Consider the following 16,066-nt stretch of genomic DNA (forward strand, 5'->3'; position numbering starts at 1 on the left):
TGAGAGGTGCTGTCAAAGAAGCCTTAGCGAGTTGCTGCAGTGCATCTATCTTGTAGATGGTACACACTGCAGCTACGGTGCAGCGGTGGTGGAGAGAATGTTTAAGATGGCCAGGAAGCTAAAATGAAGCACAGTTGTCATTTTTTAATTATAATTCTACCACTGCGCAAGAGGACTGTCTCTGTATGGATTGGGAGTGGAGACCATCTTTTGGTATTTTCTGATGACATGCCCCCCCAGGTTAAAGGACTGGAGGCCAGAACGTGAGGGCAGAGAGAGAAGACAGGGCCCAAACCTATGGTCGGGGCTGGTCGGAGGCTCACCGACGTCATTGGGAATCGAGTATTTGGTAGCAGGAAGATCTAGATGAAGAGTCTTAGCAGCGGGAAGGTCGATCTGAATGTTAAGTCACTCACAGATGGAGGTAAGGAGCAGGCATGGTTTGGGGGATGGGCTGTGGGCTCAGGTAGCTGCCCTTGCAGCACGGATTTTAGGGGTAAGGAATACACTTTAGGAATAAGAAATGCACCCACTATTAGGGCCGGGGAAGCTTAAACAGTATGGCGGGGGGGGGGAAGATTGGGAGAGAAAGGGTTAAGGATGGCAGCGGATGGCCGGGGGGACATTTGTTCAGGGAGAGCTCCCTAGGGAGCTGCCATCCCATCCGCCCATCTTGGATACACCACAGACCTAATCCACGTCTGGACTGGGGTCAAGCAGGGCTGCGTCATTGCACCAACGCTCTTCTCGATCTTCCTTGCTGTAATGTCCCATCTCACTATCAACAAGCTCCCCGCTGGAGTGGAACTAAACTAAACTAAAGTATAGAACCAATGGGAACCTGTTCAACCTGCGTCGCCTCCAGACTAGATCCAAGATCGTCCCATCCTGTTGTCAAACTACAGTCCATGGACGACGCTTGCGTCTGCGCACACTCAAGAGGCCGAACTCCAAGCCATCGTCAACACCTTCACCAAGGCGTACGAAAGCATGGGCCTTACTCTAAACATCCGTAAGACAACGGTCCTCCACCAATCTGACCCCACCACACAGCACTGCCCCCACGGCTCGGCCTTGGACAACGTGGACTATTTTCCATAACACGGAAGCCTATTATTAGCAAGGGCAGACATCGATGACGAGATCCAACACCGCCTCCAGTGTGCCAGTGCTGCCTTCGGTCGCCTGAGGAAGAGAGTGCTTGAAGGCCAGGACCTCAAATCTGGCACCAAGCTTATGGTCTACAGGGCAGTAGTGATACCTGCCCTCCTATATGGCTCAGAGACGTGGACCATATACAGCAGACACCTCAAAGCGCTAGAGAAGTACCACCAGCACTGCCTCCGCAAGATCCTGCAAATTCACTGGGAGGATAGATGCACCAACGTCAGTGTTCTCGCTCAGGCCAACATCCCCAGCATCAAAGCACTGACCACACTCGACCAGCTCCGTTGGGCGGGCCACATCGTCCACATGCCCGACACGAGACTCCATAAGCAAGTGCTCTACTCGGAACTCTTACACGGCAAGCGAGCCTCAGGGTGGGCAGAGAAAACGCTTCAAGGACACCCTCAAAGCTTCCTTGATAAAGTGTAACATCCCCACCGGCACCTGGGAATCCCTGGCCCAAGACCGCCCAAAAGTGGAGGAAGAGCATCTGGGAAGGCGCTGAGTACCTCGAGTCTCGTCGCCGAGAGCATGCAGAAACCAAGTGCAGAAAGCGGAAGGAGCGGCAAACCAGGCTCCCCACTCACCCTGTCTGCCCCACCTGTTACAGAGACTGTGATTCCCACATTGGACCGTACAGCCACCTGAGAACTCATTTTAGAGTGGAAGCAAGTCTTCCTCTATTTTGAGGAACTGCCTATGATGATGTTAAGGGGCTGACTCATGGAGGATCAAAAAATGTCAGTAAGTATATGATGTCACGTTCTTCATAAGAATCTACTGGGATAAGTGCTGGGACTTTAATTAAGTAGGCCAGTGACAGAGACTCTACCAGAGGAGCTCCACGATTTCAACTGCATTTGTTGTACTTGGGAGTTGACCTGTGCCCCAGAGGATGCCTTGCTAGCAAACTGGATCTAGCTAGAGACAAATGTCTCTTCTCATCTTGGACAGGATTGCTTTGAATTATTTCCCACGGGGGTAGAGTGCTGGCCATAAACTAGCTGGTGACTGTGATGATTTGGTACCCGAATGATTTCTCCGGTTGAATTTGTTGTCGAGACAACATCTGGGACAAAGGGAGATACTGGGTCTGTCACTTGGGGAGAGCAGTCCGACGCTCAAGTGTGTGCGGAATTGGCTAGGTTACTTTGGGGGAAAGAGAAAACTTGAATACAGCTAAGGTGTCAGATTAAGAACCAGTATATTTTAATGTTAGCAATAAAGAGTGGAAAGCACGATGAGCGGAGAGCCCACTGATCACTGCAATGTTGCTGCGCAATGCCGCTCGCGCGCTCACAGTTCCGGTGGCGGAAGTGACGTCCTGCCTCTTCAAGCACGCCGCAGCCGCAAGCTGGCTGTTGATGGAAATGGCGACGGCCGAGAGCGCTGGGATGGCAGAGCAGCGGTTACTGCTGAGTCCGCCATCCGTCGTGGCCGAAGACTCCACGGTCGGCGACACCGCGGAGAAGGAGATGAAGAGAAAGAAGATGGTTTTTGTCTTCGATCGTCGCCTCGGAGACTCTGCGGAGAAATGTTTCGACCTCAGCAACGGGAGCACGTACGCCGAGTTCAGGACCGCCGTGTGTAAGGTAAGGAGATGGCGGGGGTAAACCTGGAGGGACCGGCGGCGGGCGCCGCCGCACTGACCCCCCCCCCCCCCCCGCGGCATCGTCAGCCTCACCGCTCCTGGGCAGCTGGGATCTCGCCCGAGCCCTGCTCTCGAGGGCTGGCTGAGATCTTTCTCCTCTACCGATGGCGATAAGAGGCTTGTGGGAGATATGCCCCGCTTTCGTTTCAATGTCCCTGAAACTTGTAATAACGCCCCCCTCCCCGGGCTGGGCGGCGCGACCGGTGTTTAAAATGGAGGTGTGTGCCTTGAGCGCTCCACAGGCAGCTTGTGAGCGCATGAACCCCGAGAGTACAGGTGGCGAGTCGGGCTCTCATCAGCCCAGAGGCAGGAGAGCGGCAGCAGCGACAGGGGGAGGGGGGGGAAAGCAGGCACTCCGATCGCCGGGCAGGCGGGGGCGAGAAGCTGGGGCTCCGAGCGGCAGGTGTGTGTGAAGGGGGGCGGGCGGAGAGCCGGGCCCACGATCGCGATTTTCCGCATGTCCCTGTTTCAAACTGTCAGCAGGTGTCATCGCGGCGCAGGCGTTTGAGTACCGACACCCCCCCGCCCCCAACTCCACTCCGCTCTGACTCAAACTCTCTTTCTCTCCCACCCGCCAATCCCGTTTTCAGGTCCCCATCCCTCCCGGGTTCGAGCCCCCCCCATCCCTCCCGGGTTCGAGCCCCCCCCCCCATCCCTCCTGGGTTCGAGCCCCCCCCCCATCCCTCCCGGGTTTGAGCCCCCCCCCCATCCCTCCCGGGTTTGAGCCCCCCCCCCATCCCTCCCGGGTTTGAGCCCCCCCCCCCATCCCTCCCGGGTTTGAGCCCCCCCCCCATCCCTCCCGGGTTTGAGCCCCCCCCCCCCATCCCTCCCGGGTTTGAGCCCCCCCCCCCATCCCTCCCGGGTTTGAGCCCCCCCCCCCATCCCTCCCGGGTTTGAGCCCCCCCCCCATCCCTCCCGGGTTTGAGCCCCCCCCCCCCCCCATCCCTCCCGGGTTTGAGCCCCCCCCCCCCCCCCCCCATCCCTCCCGGGTTTGAGCCTTCATCCCACCCGGGTTTGAGCCCCCCCCCCCTCCATCCCTCCCGGGTTTGAGCTCCATCCCTCCCGGGTTTGAGCTCCATCCCTCCCGGGTTTGAGCTCCATCCCTCCCGGGTTTGAGCTCCATCCCTCCCGGGTTTGAGCTCCATCCCTCCCGGGTTTGAGCTCCATCCCTCCCGGGTTTGAGCTCCATCCCTCCCGGGTTTGAGCTCCATCCCTCCCGGGTTTGAGCTCCATCCCTCCCGGGTTTGAGCTCCATCCCTCCCGGGTTTGAGCTCCATCCCTCCCGGGTTTGAGCTCCATCCCTCCCGGGTTTGAGCTCCATCCCTCCCGGGTTTGAGCTCCATCCCTCCCGGGTTTGAGCTCCATCCCTCCCGGGTTTGAGCTCCATCCCTCCCGGGTTTGAGCTCCATCCCTCCCGGGTTTGAGCTCCATCCCTCCCGGGTTTGAGCTCCATCCCTCCATCCCTCCCGGGTTTGAGCCCCCCCCTCCATCCCTCCCAGGTTTGAGCCCCCCCCCCCTCCATCCCTCCCGGGTTTGAGCCCCCCCCTCCATCCCTCCCGGGTTTGAGCCCCCCCCCCCTCCATCCCTCCCGGGTTTGAGCCCCCCCCCTCCATCCCTCCCGGGTTTGAGCCCCCCCCCTCCATCCCTCCCGGGTTTGAGCCCCCCCCCCTCCATCCCTCCCGGGTTTGAGCCCCCCCCCTCCATCCCTCCCGGGTTTGAGCCCCCCCCCTCCATCCCTCCCGGGTTTGAGCCCCCCCCCTCCATCCCTCCCGGGTTTGAGCCCCCCCCCTCCATCCCTCCCGGGTTTGAGCCCCCCCCCTCCATCCCTCCCGGGTTTGAGCCCCCCCCCTCCATCCCTCCCGGGTTTGAGCCCCCCCCCTCCATCCCTCCCGGGTTTGAGCCCCCCCCCTCCATCCCTCCCGGGTTTGAGCCCCCCCCCTCCATCCCTCCCGGGTTTGAGCCCCCCCCCTCCATCCCTCCCGGGTTTGAGCCCCCCCCCCTCCATCCCTCCCGGGTTTGAGCCCCCCCCCCTCCATCCCTCCCGGGTTTGAGCCCCCCCCCTCCATCCCTCCCGGGTTTGAGCCCCCCCCCTCCATCCCTCCCGGGTTTGAGCCCCCCCCCTCCATCCCTCCCGGGTTTGAGCCCCCCCCCTCCATCCCTCCCGGGTTTGAGCCCCCCCCTCCATCCCTCCCGGGTTTGAGCCCCCCTCCTCCATCCCTCCCGGGTTTGAGCCCCCCCCCTCCATCCCTCCCGGGTTTGAGCCCCCCCCCTCCATCCCTCCCGGGTTTGAGCCCCCCCCCTCCATCCCTCCCGGGTTTGAGCCCCCCCCCTCCATCCCTCCCGGGTTTGAGCCCCCCCCCTCCATCCCTCCCGGGTTTGAGCCCCCTCCATCCCTCCCGGGTTTGAGCCCCCTCCATCCCTCCCGGGTTTGAGCCCCCTCCATCCCTCCCGGGTTTGAGCCCCCCCCCCCCTCCATCCCTCCCGGGTTTGAGCCCCCCCCCCTCCATCCCTCCCGGGTTTGAGCCCCCCCCCCCTCCATCCCTCCCGGGTTTGAGCCCCCCCCCCCTCCATCCCTCCCGGGTTTGAGCCCCCCCCCCCCCCCTCCATCCCTCCCGGGTTTGAGCCCCACCCCCCAACCATCCCTCCCGGGTTTGAGCCCCCCCCCCTCCATCCCTCCCGGGGTCCCTGACGACTACGTGTGCGGGAAGTGTATCCGCCTCTAGCTCCTGACGGTCCGCGTTGCGGAGTTGGAGCTGAGGGTGGATTCACTCTGGAGCATCCACGATGCTGAGAATGACGTGAGTAGCACGTGTAGCGAGTTGGTCTTACCGCAGGAGAAGGGTCCACAGCCAGATAGGGAATGGAAGACCAGCAGGAAGAGCAGTGCAATGAAGGTAGTGCAGGGGTCCCCTGTGGTCATCCCCCTGCAAAACAGATACACCGTTTTGAGTATTGTTGGGGAGGGATGACTCATCAGGGGAGGGCAGCAGCAGCCAAGTTCATGGCACTGTGGCTGGCTCTGTTGCACAGAAGGCCAGGAAAAAGAGTGGGAGAGCGATAGTGATAGGGGATTCAATGGTGAGGGGAATAGACAGGCGTTTCTGCGGCCGCAACCGAGACTCCAGGATGGTATGTTGCCTCCCTGGTGCAAGGGTCAAGGATGTCTCGGAGCGGGTGCAGGACATTCTGAAAAGGGAGGGAGAACAGCCAGTTGTCGTGGTGCACATTGGTACCAACGACATAGGTTTTAAAAAAAAAGGGATGAGGTCCAACGAAACGAATTTAAGGAGCTAGGAGCTAAATTTTAAAAGTAGTAATCTCAAAAGTAGTAATCTCAGGATTGCTACCAGTGCCACGTGCTAGTCAGAGTAGGAATCGCAGGATAGCGCAGATGAATATGTGGCTTGAGCAGTGGTGCAGCAGGGAGGGATTCAAATTCCTGGGGCATTGGAACCGGTTCTGGGGGAGGTGGGACCAGTACAAACCGGACGGTCTGCACCTGGGCAGGACCGGAACCAATGTCCTAGGGGGAGTGTTTGCTAGTGCTGTTGGGGAGGAGTTAAACTAATATGGCAGGGGGATGGGAACCAATGCAGGGAGACAGAGGGAGACAAAAAGGAGGCAAAAGCAAAGGACAGAAAGGAGATGAGGAAAAGTGGAGGGCAGAGAAACCCAAGGCAAAGAACAAAAAGGGCCGCTGTACAGCAAAATTCTAAAAGGACAAAGGGTGTTAAAAAAACAAGCCAGAAGGCTTTGTGTCTTAATGCAAGGAGTATCTGTAATAAGGTGGAAGAATTAACTCTGCAAATAGATGTTAACAAATATGATGTGATTGGGATTACAGAGACGTGGCTCCAGGATGATCAGGGCTGGGAAATCAACATCCAGGGGTATTCAACATTCAGGAAGGATAGAATAAATGGAAACGGAAGTGGGGTAGCATTGCTGGTTAAAGAGGAGATTAATGCAATAGTTAGGAAGGACATTAGCTTGGATGATCTGGAATCTATATGGGTAGAGCTGCAGAACACCAAAGGGCAAAAAACGTTAGTGGGAGTTGTGTACAGACCTCCAAACAGTAGTAGTGATGTTGGGGAGGGTATCAAACAGGAAATTAGCGGTGCATGCAATAAAGGTGCAGCAGTTATAATGGGTGACTTTAATATGCACATAGATTGGGCGAGCCAAACTGGAAGCAATACGGTGGAGGAGGATTTCCTGGAGTGCATAAGGGATGGTTTTCTAGACCAATATGTCGAGGAACCAACTAGGGGGGAGGCCATCTTAGACTGGGTGTTGTGTAATGAGAGAGGATTAATTATCAATCTCATTGTGCGAGGCCCCTTGGGGAAGAGTGACCATAATATGGTTGAATTCTGCATTAGGATGGAGAATGAAACAGTTAATTCAGAGACCATGATCCAGAACTTAAAGAAGGGTAACTTTGAAGGTATGAGGCGTGAATTGGCTAGGATAGATTGGCGAATGATACTTAAGGGTTGACTGTGGATGGGCAATGGCAGACATTTAGAGACCGCATGAATGAACTACAACAATTGTACGTTCATGTCTGGCCTAAAAATAAAAAAGGGAAGGTGGCTCAACCGTGGCTATGAAGGGAAATCAGGGATAGTATTAAAGCCAAGGAAGTGGCATACAAATTGGCCAGAAATAGCAGTGAACCCAGGGACTGGGAGAAATTTAGAACTCAGCAGAGGAGGACAAAGGGTTTGATTAGGGCAGGGAAAATGGAGTACGAGAAGAAGCTTGCAGGGAACATTAAGGCGGATTGCAAAAGTTTCTATAGGTATGTAAAGAGAAAAAGGTTAGTAAAGACAAACGTAGGTCGCCTGCAGTCAGAATCAGGGGAAGTCATAACGGGGAACAAAGAAATGGCAGACCAATTGAACAAGTACTTTGGTTCGGTATTCACTAAGGAGGACACCAACAACCTTCCGGATATAAAAGGGGTCAGAGGGTCTCGTAAGGAGGTGGAACTGAGGGAAATCTTTATTAGTCGGGAAATTGTGTTGGGGAAATTGATGGGATTGAAGGCCGATAAATCCCCAGGGCCTGATGGACTGCATCCCAGAGTACTTAAGGAGGTGGCCTTGGAAATAGTGGATGCATTGACAGTCATTTTCCAACATTCCATTGACTCTGGATCAGTTCCTATCGAGTGGAAGGTAGCCAATGTAACCCCACTTTTTAAAAAAGGAGGGAGAGAGAAAACAGGGAATTATAGACCGGTCAGCCTGACCTCAGTAGTGGGTAAAATGATGGAATCAATTATTAAGGATGTCATAGCAGCGCATTTGGAAAATGGTGACATGATAGGTCCAAGTCAGCATGGATTTGTGAAAGGGAAATCATGCTTGACAAATCTTCTGGAATTTTTTGAGGATGTTTCCAGTAAAGTGGACAAGGGAGAACCAGTTGATGTGGTATATTTGGACTTTCAGAAGGCTTTCGACAAGGTCCCACACAAGAGATTAATGTGCAAAGTTAAAGCACATGAGATTGGGGGTAGTGTGCTGACATGGATTGAGAACTGGTTGTCAGACAGGAAGCAAAGGGTAGGAATAAATGGGACTTTTCAGAATGGCAGGCAGTGACTAGTGGGGTACCGCAAGGTTCTGTGCTGGGGCCCCAGCTGTTTACAATGTACATTAATGATTTAGACGAGGGGATTAAATGTAGTATCTCCAAATTTGCGGATGACACTAAGTTGGGTGGCAGTGTGAGCTGTGAGGAAACATAGAAACATAGAAAATAGGTGCAGGAGTAGGCCATTCGGCCCTTCTAGCCTGCACTGCCATTCAATGAGTTCATGGCTGAACATGCAACTTCAGTACCCCATTCCTGCTTTCTCACCATACCCCTTGATTCCCCTCGGAGTAAGGACTTCATCTAACTCCTTTTTGAATATATTTAGTGACTTGGCCTCAACAACTTTCTGTGGTCGAGAATTCCACAGGTTCACCACTCTCTGGGTGAAGAAATTCCTCCTCATCTCGGTCCTAAATGGCTTCCCCCTTATCCTTAGCCTGTGTCCCCTGGTTCTGGACTTCCCCAACATTGGGAACATTCTTCCTGCATCTAACCTGTCTAACCCCGTCAGAATTTTAAACGTTTCTATGAGGTCCCCTCTCATTCTTCTGAACTCCAGTGAATACAAGCCCAGTTGATCCAGTCTTTCTTGATAGGTCAGTCCCGCCATCCCGGGAATCAGTCTGGTGATCCTTCGCTGCACTCCCTCAGTAGCAAGATTGTCCTTCCTCAGGTTACGAGACCAAAACTGTACACAATACTCCAAGTGTGGCCTCACCAAGCCCTGTACAATTGCAGCAACACATCCCTGCCCCTGTACTCAAATCCCCTCGCTATGAAGGCCAACATGCCATTTGGTGGTAAAAACAGAGAGACAGACTATTATCTGAATGGTGACAGATTAGGAAAAGTGAAGGTGCAATGAGACCTGGGTGTCATGGTACATCAGTCATTGAAGGTTGGCATGCAGGTACAGCAGGCGGTTAAGAAAGCAAATGGCATGTTGGCCTTCATAGCGAGGGGATTTGAGTACAGGGGCAGGGAGGTGTTACTACAGTTGTACAGGGCCTTGGTGAGGCCACACCTGGAGTATTGTGTACAGTTTTGGTCTCCTAACTTGAGGAAGGACATTCTTGCTATTGAGAGAGTGCAGCAAAGATTCACCAGACTGATTCCTGGGATGGTGGGACTGACCTATCAAGAAAGACTGGATCAACTGGGCTTGTATTCACTGGAGTTCAGAAGAATGAGAGGGGACCTCATAGAAACGTTTAAAATTCTGACGGGTTTAGACAGGTTAGATGCAGGAAGAATGTTCCCAATGTTGGGGAAGTCCAGAACCAGGGGTCACAGTCTAAGGATAAGGGGTAAGCCATTTAGGACCGAGATGACGAGAAACTTCGTCACCCAGAGAGTGGTGAACCTGTGGAATTCTCTACCACAGAAAGTAGTTGAGGCCAATTCACTAAATATATTCAAAAGGGAGTTAGATGAAGTCCTTACTACTCGGGGGATCAAGGGGTATGGCGAGAAAGCAGGAAGGGGGTACTGAAGTTGCATGTTCAGCCATGAACTCATTGAATGGTGGTGCAGGCTAGAAGGGCTGAATGGCCTACTCCTGCACCTATTTTCTATGTTTCTATCCCTCCCGGGTTTGAGCCCCCTCCCCTCCATCCCTCCTGGGTTTGAGCCCCCTCCCCTCCATCCCTCCCGGGTTTGAGCCCCTCCCCCCTCCATCCCTCCCGGGTTTGAGCCCCCCCCCCCCTTCCATCCCTTCTGGGTTTGAGCCCCCCCCCCCCCCCCTCCATCCCTCCCGGGTTTGAGCCCCCCCCCCCCCTCCATCCCTCCCGGGTTTGAGCCCCCCCCCCCCCCTCCCTCCATCCCTCCCGGGTTTGAGCCCCCCCTCCCTCCATCCCTCCCGGGTTTGAGCCCCCCCCCCCCTCCATCCCTCCCGGGTTTGAGCCCCCCCCCCTCCATCCCTCCCGGGTTTGAGCCCCCCCCCCCTCCATCCCTCCCGGGTTTGAGCCCCCCCCCCCCTCCATCCCTCCCGGGTTTGAGCCCCCCCCCCCCCCCTCCATCCCTCCCGGGTTTGAGCCCCCCGCCCCCCCCACCTCCATCCCTCCCGGGTTTGAGCCCCCCCCCCCCACCCCCCCCTCCATCCCTCCCGGTTTTGAGCCCCCCCCTCCATCCCTCCCAGGTTTGAGCCCCCCCCCCCTCCATCCCTCCCGGGTTGGGTCGCCCCAACCTGTGTGAGAACACCACCGAGGGCCCAGATGCAGCACGGACCTGCCCACATTGCGATATGTGTGTGCACTAGGTCCGTGTAGCAGAGCAGGTCTGGTTAATCTTTGCCACTGGATAAACGTAGAAAATAGGTGTCGGCCCTTCGAGCCTGCACCATCATTCAATAATATCACGGCTGATCATTCACCTCAGTACCCCTTTCCTGCTTTCTCTCCTTACCCCTTGATCCTTTTAGCCGTAAGGGCTATATTTAACTCCCTCTTGAATATATCTAATGAACTGGCATCAACAACTCTCTGCGGTAAGGAATTCCACAGGTTAGCAACTCTCTGAATGAAGAAGTTTCTCCTCATCTCAGTCCTAAATGGCTTAACCCTTACCCTTAGATTATGTCCCCTGGTCCTGGACATCCTCAACATCGGGAGCATTCTTCCTGCATCGAACCTGTCCAGTCCCGTCAGAATCTTATAAGTTTCTATGAGATCCCCTCTCATCCTTCTAAAACTCAAGTAAATACAGGCCCAGTCAATCCAGTGTCTCCTCATATGTCAGTCCTGTCATCCCAGGAATCAGTCTGGTGAACCTTCGCTGCACTCCCTTAATAGCAAGAATGTCCTTCCTCAGATTAGGAGACCAAAACTGAACACAATATTCCAGGTGAGGCCTCATTAAGGCCCTGTACAACTTCAGTAAGACCTCCCTGCTTCTATACTCAAATCCCCTTGATATGAAGGCCATCATACCATTTGCTGCCTTCACCGCCTGCTGTACCTGCATGCCAACTTTCAATGACTGATGTGCCATGACACCCAGGTCTTGTTGTACCTCCCCTTTTCCTAATCTGCCACCATTCAGATAATATTCTGCCTTCGTGTTTTTGCCACCAAAGTGGATAACCTCACATTTATCCACATTATACTGCATCTGCCACGCGTTTGCCCACTCACCTAACCTGTCCAAGTCACCCTGCAGCCTTTTAGCGTCCTCCTCATAGCTCGCACCGCCAACCAGCTTTGTGTCATCTGCAGAGTTGGAGATATTACACTTAATTCCTCATCCAAACCATTAATGTATATTGTAAATAGCTGGGGTCCCAGCACTGAGCCCTGCAGCACCCCACTAGTCACTACCTGCCATTCTGAAAAGGACCCGCTTATCCCGACTCTCTGCTTCCTGTCTGTCAACCAGTTCTCTATCCACGTCAGTACATTACCCCCAATACCATGTGCTTTAATTTTGCACACCAATCTCTTGTGTGGAACCTTGTCAAAAGCCTTTTGAAAGTCCAAATACACCACATCCACTGGTTCTCCCTTGTCCACTCTACCAGTTACATCTTCAAAAAATTCTAGAAGATTTGTCAAGCAGGATTTCCCTTTCATAAATCCATGCTGACTCGGACCGATCCTGTCACTGCTTTCCAAATGTGCTGCTATTTCATCTTTAATAATTGATTCCAACATTTCCCCCACTACTGATGTCAGGCTAACTGGTCTATAATTACCTATTTTCTCTCTCTCTCCCTCCTTTCTTAAAAAGTGGTGTTACATTAGCTATCCTCCAGTCCATAGGAAACGATCCAGAGTCGATAGACTGTTGGAAAATGATCACCAATGCATCCACTATTTCTCGGGCTACTTCCTTAAGTACTCTGGGATGCAGACTATCAGGCCCCGGGGAATTATCGGCTTTCAATCCCATCAATTTCCGTCTAATAGGATTTCCTTCAGTTTCTCCTTCCCACTAGACCTTCGGTCCCCTAGTATTTCCGGAAGGTTATTTGTGTCTTCCTTCGTGAAGACAGCACCAAAGTATTTGTTTAACTCGTCCGCCATTTCTTTGTTCCCCATTATAAGTTCACCTGAATCTGACTGCAAGGGACCTTCGTTTGTTTTCACTAATCTCTTTCTCTTCACATATCATAAAGGCCTAGCTCTATCAAGTCCGTGTGGTGGTTGATGTGCAACGGTCACCACACATAAAAAAAATTCAGGCACAGGCATCTTCCACCCCCTCAACTGGAGTTCAGGACTGAAACATCGGGTCCTTCATTGAATCATCTGTGAACTCTCGTGGAAGCAAGTCATCCTCGTTCGAGGGACCGCCTATGATGATGGGTTTTCCTAATTTCACTCCTGAAAAGTCTGGCTTTAATTTTTAGATTCTGCCCCCTAGTTCTAGAATCTCCAACTCGCGGAAATAGTTTCTCCATCTACCTTATCTGTTCCCCTTAATATCTTGAAAACTTCGATCAGATCGTCCCATGACCATCTAAATTCTAGGGAATACAATCCTAATTTGTGTAATTTCTCCTCGTACCTGAACCCTTGAAGTCCAGGTATCATTCTGGTAAACCTATGCTGCACTCCCTTCTAGGCTAAAACATCCTTTCTAAGATGTGTTGCCCAAACGCAGAACTCAAGGTGTGGTCTAACCGGGGTTTTGTATAGCTGCAGCATAACTTCTACCTCCTTGTATTCTACTCCTCTAGATATAAAGGCCAGCATTCCATTAGCTTTTTTGATTTTCTCTACCTGTTCATGACATTTTAATGATCTATGTACCTGGACCCTCAAGTCTCTTTGGGCCTCCACTGTTTTTAACTTTTCACCATTTAGAAAGTACCCTGCTCTATTCTTTTTAGGTCCAAAGTGGATGATCCCACATTTGCCTACATTAAAATCCATTTGCCACAGTTTTGCCCATTGACTTAATCTGTCAATATCTCTTTTATGCTTTAATCTACACCAGCGACAATTCCACCTATCTTTGTCAGCGGCAAATTTGGATATATGACTTTCCATGCCATCATCCAAATCGTTAATAAATGCTGTGAATAGTTGAGGCCCCAACACAGATCCCTGCCGGACACCACCAGTCACATCCTGCCAATTTGATTAGCTGCCCATTATCCCTACTGCATGTCTCCTGCCATTCAGCCAATTTCTTAACCAGGTCAATAATTTGCCCTCAATTCCGTGGGCTTCTACCTTAGTTAACAGTCTCTTATGTGGGACTTTATTAAATGCATTCTGGAAGTCCATATAAATAATATCCATAACCATGCACTACTTAGTCACCTCATCAAAAAATTCGATCAGGTTTGTCAGGTATGACCTACCTTTTACAAATCCATGCTCGCTCTCTGATCAGCTGAAAATTTTCAAGGTGTTCAGTCACCCTATCCTTAATTATAGACTCTATAATTTTTCTGACAACAGATGTTAGGCTAACTAGTCTATAATTCTCTGTTTTTCCCCCTCTCGCCATTATTAAATAGTGGAGCAACGTGCAATTTTCCAATTTATAGGAATGGTTCCTGAATTGAGAGAACTTTGGAAAATTATAGTTGGGACATCTGCAATGTGCTCACCTACTTCCTTTAAAACCCTGGGATGGAAACCATCTGGTCCTGGGGATTTGTCAGTCTTTAGTGTTATTATTTTCTTCATGACAGTTATTTTACTTGTGTTCTGTGTTGTAGATTCCATAACTATATACACCACTGAAATTATGCATTGGAAGGAAACTATTTAACCGATCGTGTCTGTTCAGCTGTTTGTTCCTGCACTGGAGCTGTCTACTCCTAATTTGTTTAGCATTAATATTTTTCTTAGTGGTCATTTAATTTTCAAATATAGCTGATTCAGATTCAGTAGCGACTTATAGTAAACATTTTCTATCCTAATAAGCCATTAAGTGAAAAAAATCCTTCCAGTCTCCCCCTTCATGCCTCTAGTTCTAATCCTGAGTTTAGGCTTAACTTCTGAATTGAGGATCCCATGTTACTGATTTACTAACTAATGTAACTAATCCCATGATTCTTTTCATTATTTTGAACACATCTGTTAGATCCTCAATCCACTTAATGTAGCATAACTGGATCTTCTCATCCTCACGAATGTATGTTGCAGCTTTTCTAAGCTGCTGCCGTCCCCATGGTAATCATTTATAGCTCCGTTCAGTAGGATCCAGCCACTCCGCGCCGACGCGCTCTCCATCACCGAATGTTTTTTTGGTGGATCCCCTGGAAAGTCTCTACGGACCTTAGTTTGAAAACCACTGCATTAGAGCCTCATTCTTAAAGTCTGCCAGCTCAGCTATGCTGTTATTTGATATAGGCGAAGGACTGGGATTCATAGGCAAACGGGAGGTGTTTCAGCTACATCATCATCATCATCATCATAGGCAGTCCCTCTGAATCTAGGAAGACTTGCTTCCACTCTTAGAATGAGTCCTTTGGTGGCTGAACAGTCCAATACGAGAGCCACAGTACCTGCCACAGGTGGGGCAGGCAGATGTCAAACCGTCTAAGTTCCCGGGCAACTATAGCGATGCAGTGTTCCGGCCTGTCGCTGTTGGAATTGTCCAGGTCCCGAACTTCATGTTAACGGAGTGGAAGATGCCTGTGCGTGAGTTCTTTTAACGCGGGGTGGCCGTTGCACACCAGCTACCACACTGGCTTAGTTGAGCAAGGTCTTGGTCTAGTGGCATGGGGGTCCAAGATGACTGGAGACCAGGCACTGCTGTATGAACCTAATTGCCTATGGCGTGATGTTGGCCGCAAGCCCGGCTCCGGGTAGCGCCCTTGATGGTAGGTGGTCCAAGGCTTGGTTGGAGGCAGACATTGGGAGGGTCAGTGGTCCGCTGGGCCTCTGTGTGGGAGGTCAGTAGGGAGTGGAAGAGTCACAGCTATGATACTCACCAGTTAGAAGAGGCCAGGTCACCAGTGGGAAAGAAGACGACCAGCCGCCGAGGAGGAGAGGCCTGATCCCGCTGGAGGGAAGAAGGCCCAATCCCGCTGGAGGGAAGAAGGCCCGATCCCACTGGAGGGATGTAAGCCTGCTGCTGTATACCACAAGATGGCCGCCGGGGTGGTATCTCCCTGGGGAGCTCCCCTGCTGAGCAACTACCATCTTCTGTCATCCGGCAACTTCTCACCCCCGGCTGACAAATCTTCGAGAATTTTTTGAGGGTGTAACTAGCAGAGTGGACAAGGGAGAACCAGTGAATGTGGTATATTTGGACTTTCAAAAGGCTTTTGACAAGGTCCCACACAAGAGATTGGTGTGAAAAATTAAAGCACATGGTATTGGGGGTAATGTATTGACGTGGATAGAGAACTGGTTGGCAGACAGGAAGCAGAGAGTCAGGATAAACAGGTCCATTTCAGAATGGCAGGCAGTGACTAGTGGGGTGCCGCAGGGCTCAGTGCTGGGACCCCAGCTATTTACAATATATATCAATGATTTTAGATGAAGGAATTGAGTGTAATATCTCCAAATTTGCAGATGACATTAAGCTGGGTGGCTGTGTGAGCTGTGAGGAGGATGCTAAGAGGCTGCAGGGTGACTTGGACAGGTTAGGTGAGTGGGCAAATGCAGTATAATGTGGATAAATGTGAGGTTATCCATTTTGGTGGCAAAAACAGGAAGGCAGAATATTATCTGAATG

At 52.2% G+C, this 16,066-nt stretch overlaps 1 protein-coding gene across 1 annotated transcript in view; it reads left to right on the forward strand.

Annotated features, from left to right (window-relative positions):
- Nucleotides 1-2,519: 2,519 nt before the first annotated feature.
- Nucleotides 2,520-16,066, forward strand: part of smchd1 (structural maintenance of chromosomes flexible hinge domain containing 1) — a 302,280-nt gene continuing 288,733 nt past the window's right edge. Inside the window, exon 1 of the mRNA XM_070893027.1 lies at nt 2,520-2,759. Coding sequence (XP_070749128.1) covers nt 2,532-2,759 — 228 coding nt within the window. The 5' untranslated portion in view covers nt 2,520-2,531. The remainder of the gene's footprint in view (nt 2,760-16,066) is intronic.

This window comes from Pristiophorus japonicus, chromosome 1 (assembly GCF_044704955.1).
Source record: "Pristiophorus japonicus isolate sPriJap1 chromosome 1, sPriJap1.hap1, whole genome shotgun sequence".
Taxonomy (NCBI): domain Eukaryota; kingdom Metazoa; phylum Chordata; class Chondrichthyes; family Pristiophoridae; genus Pristiophorus; species Pristiophorus japonicus.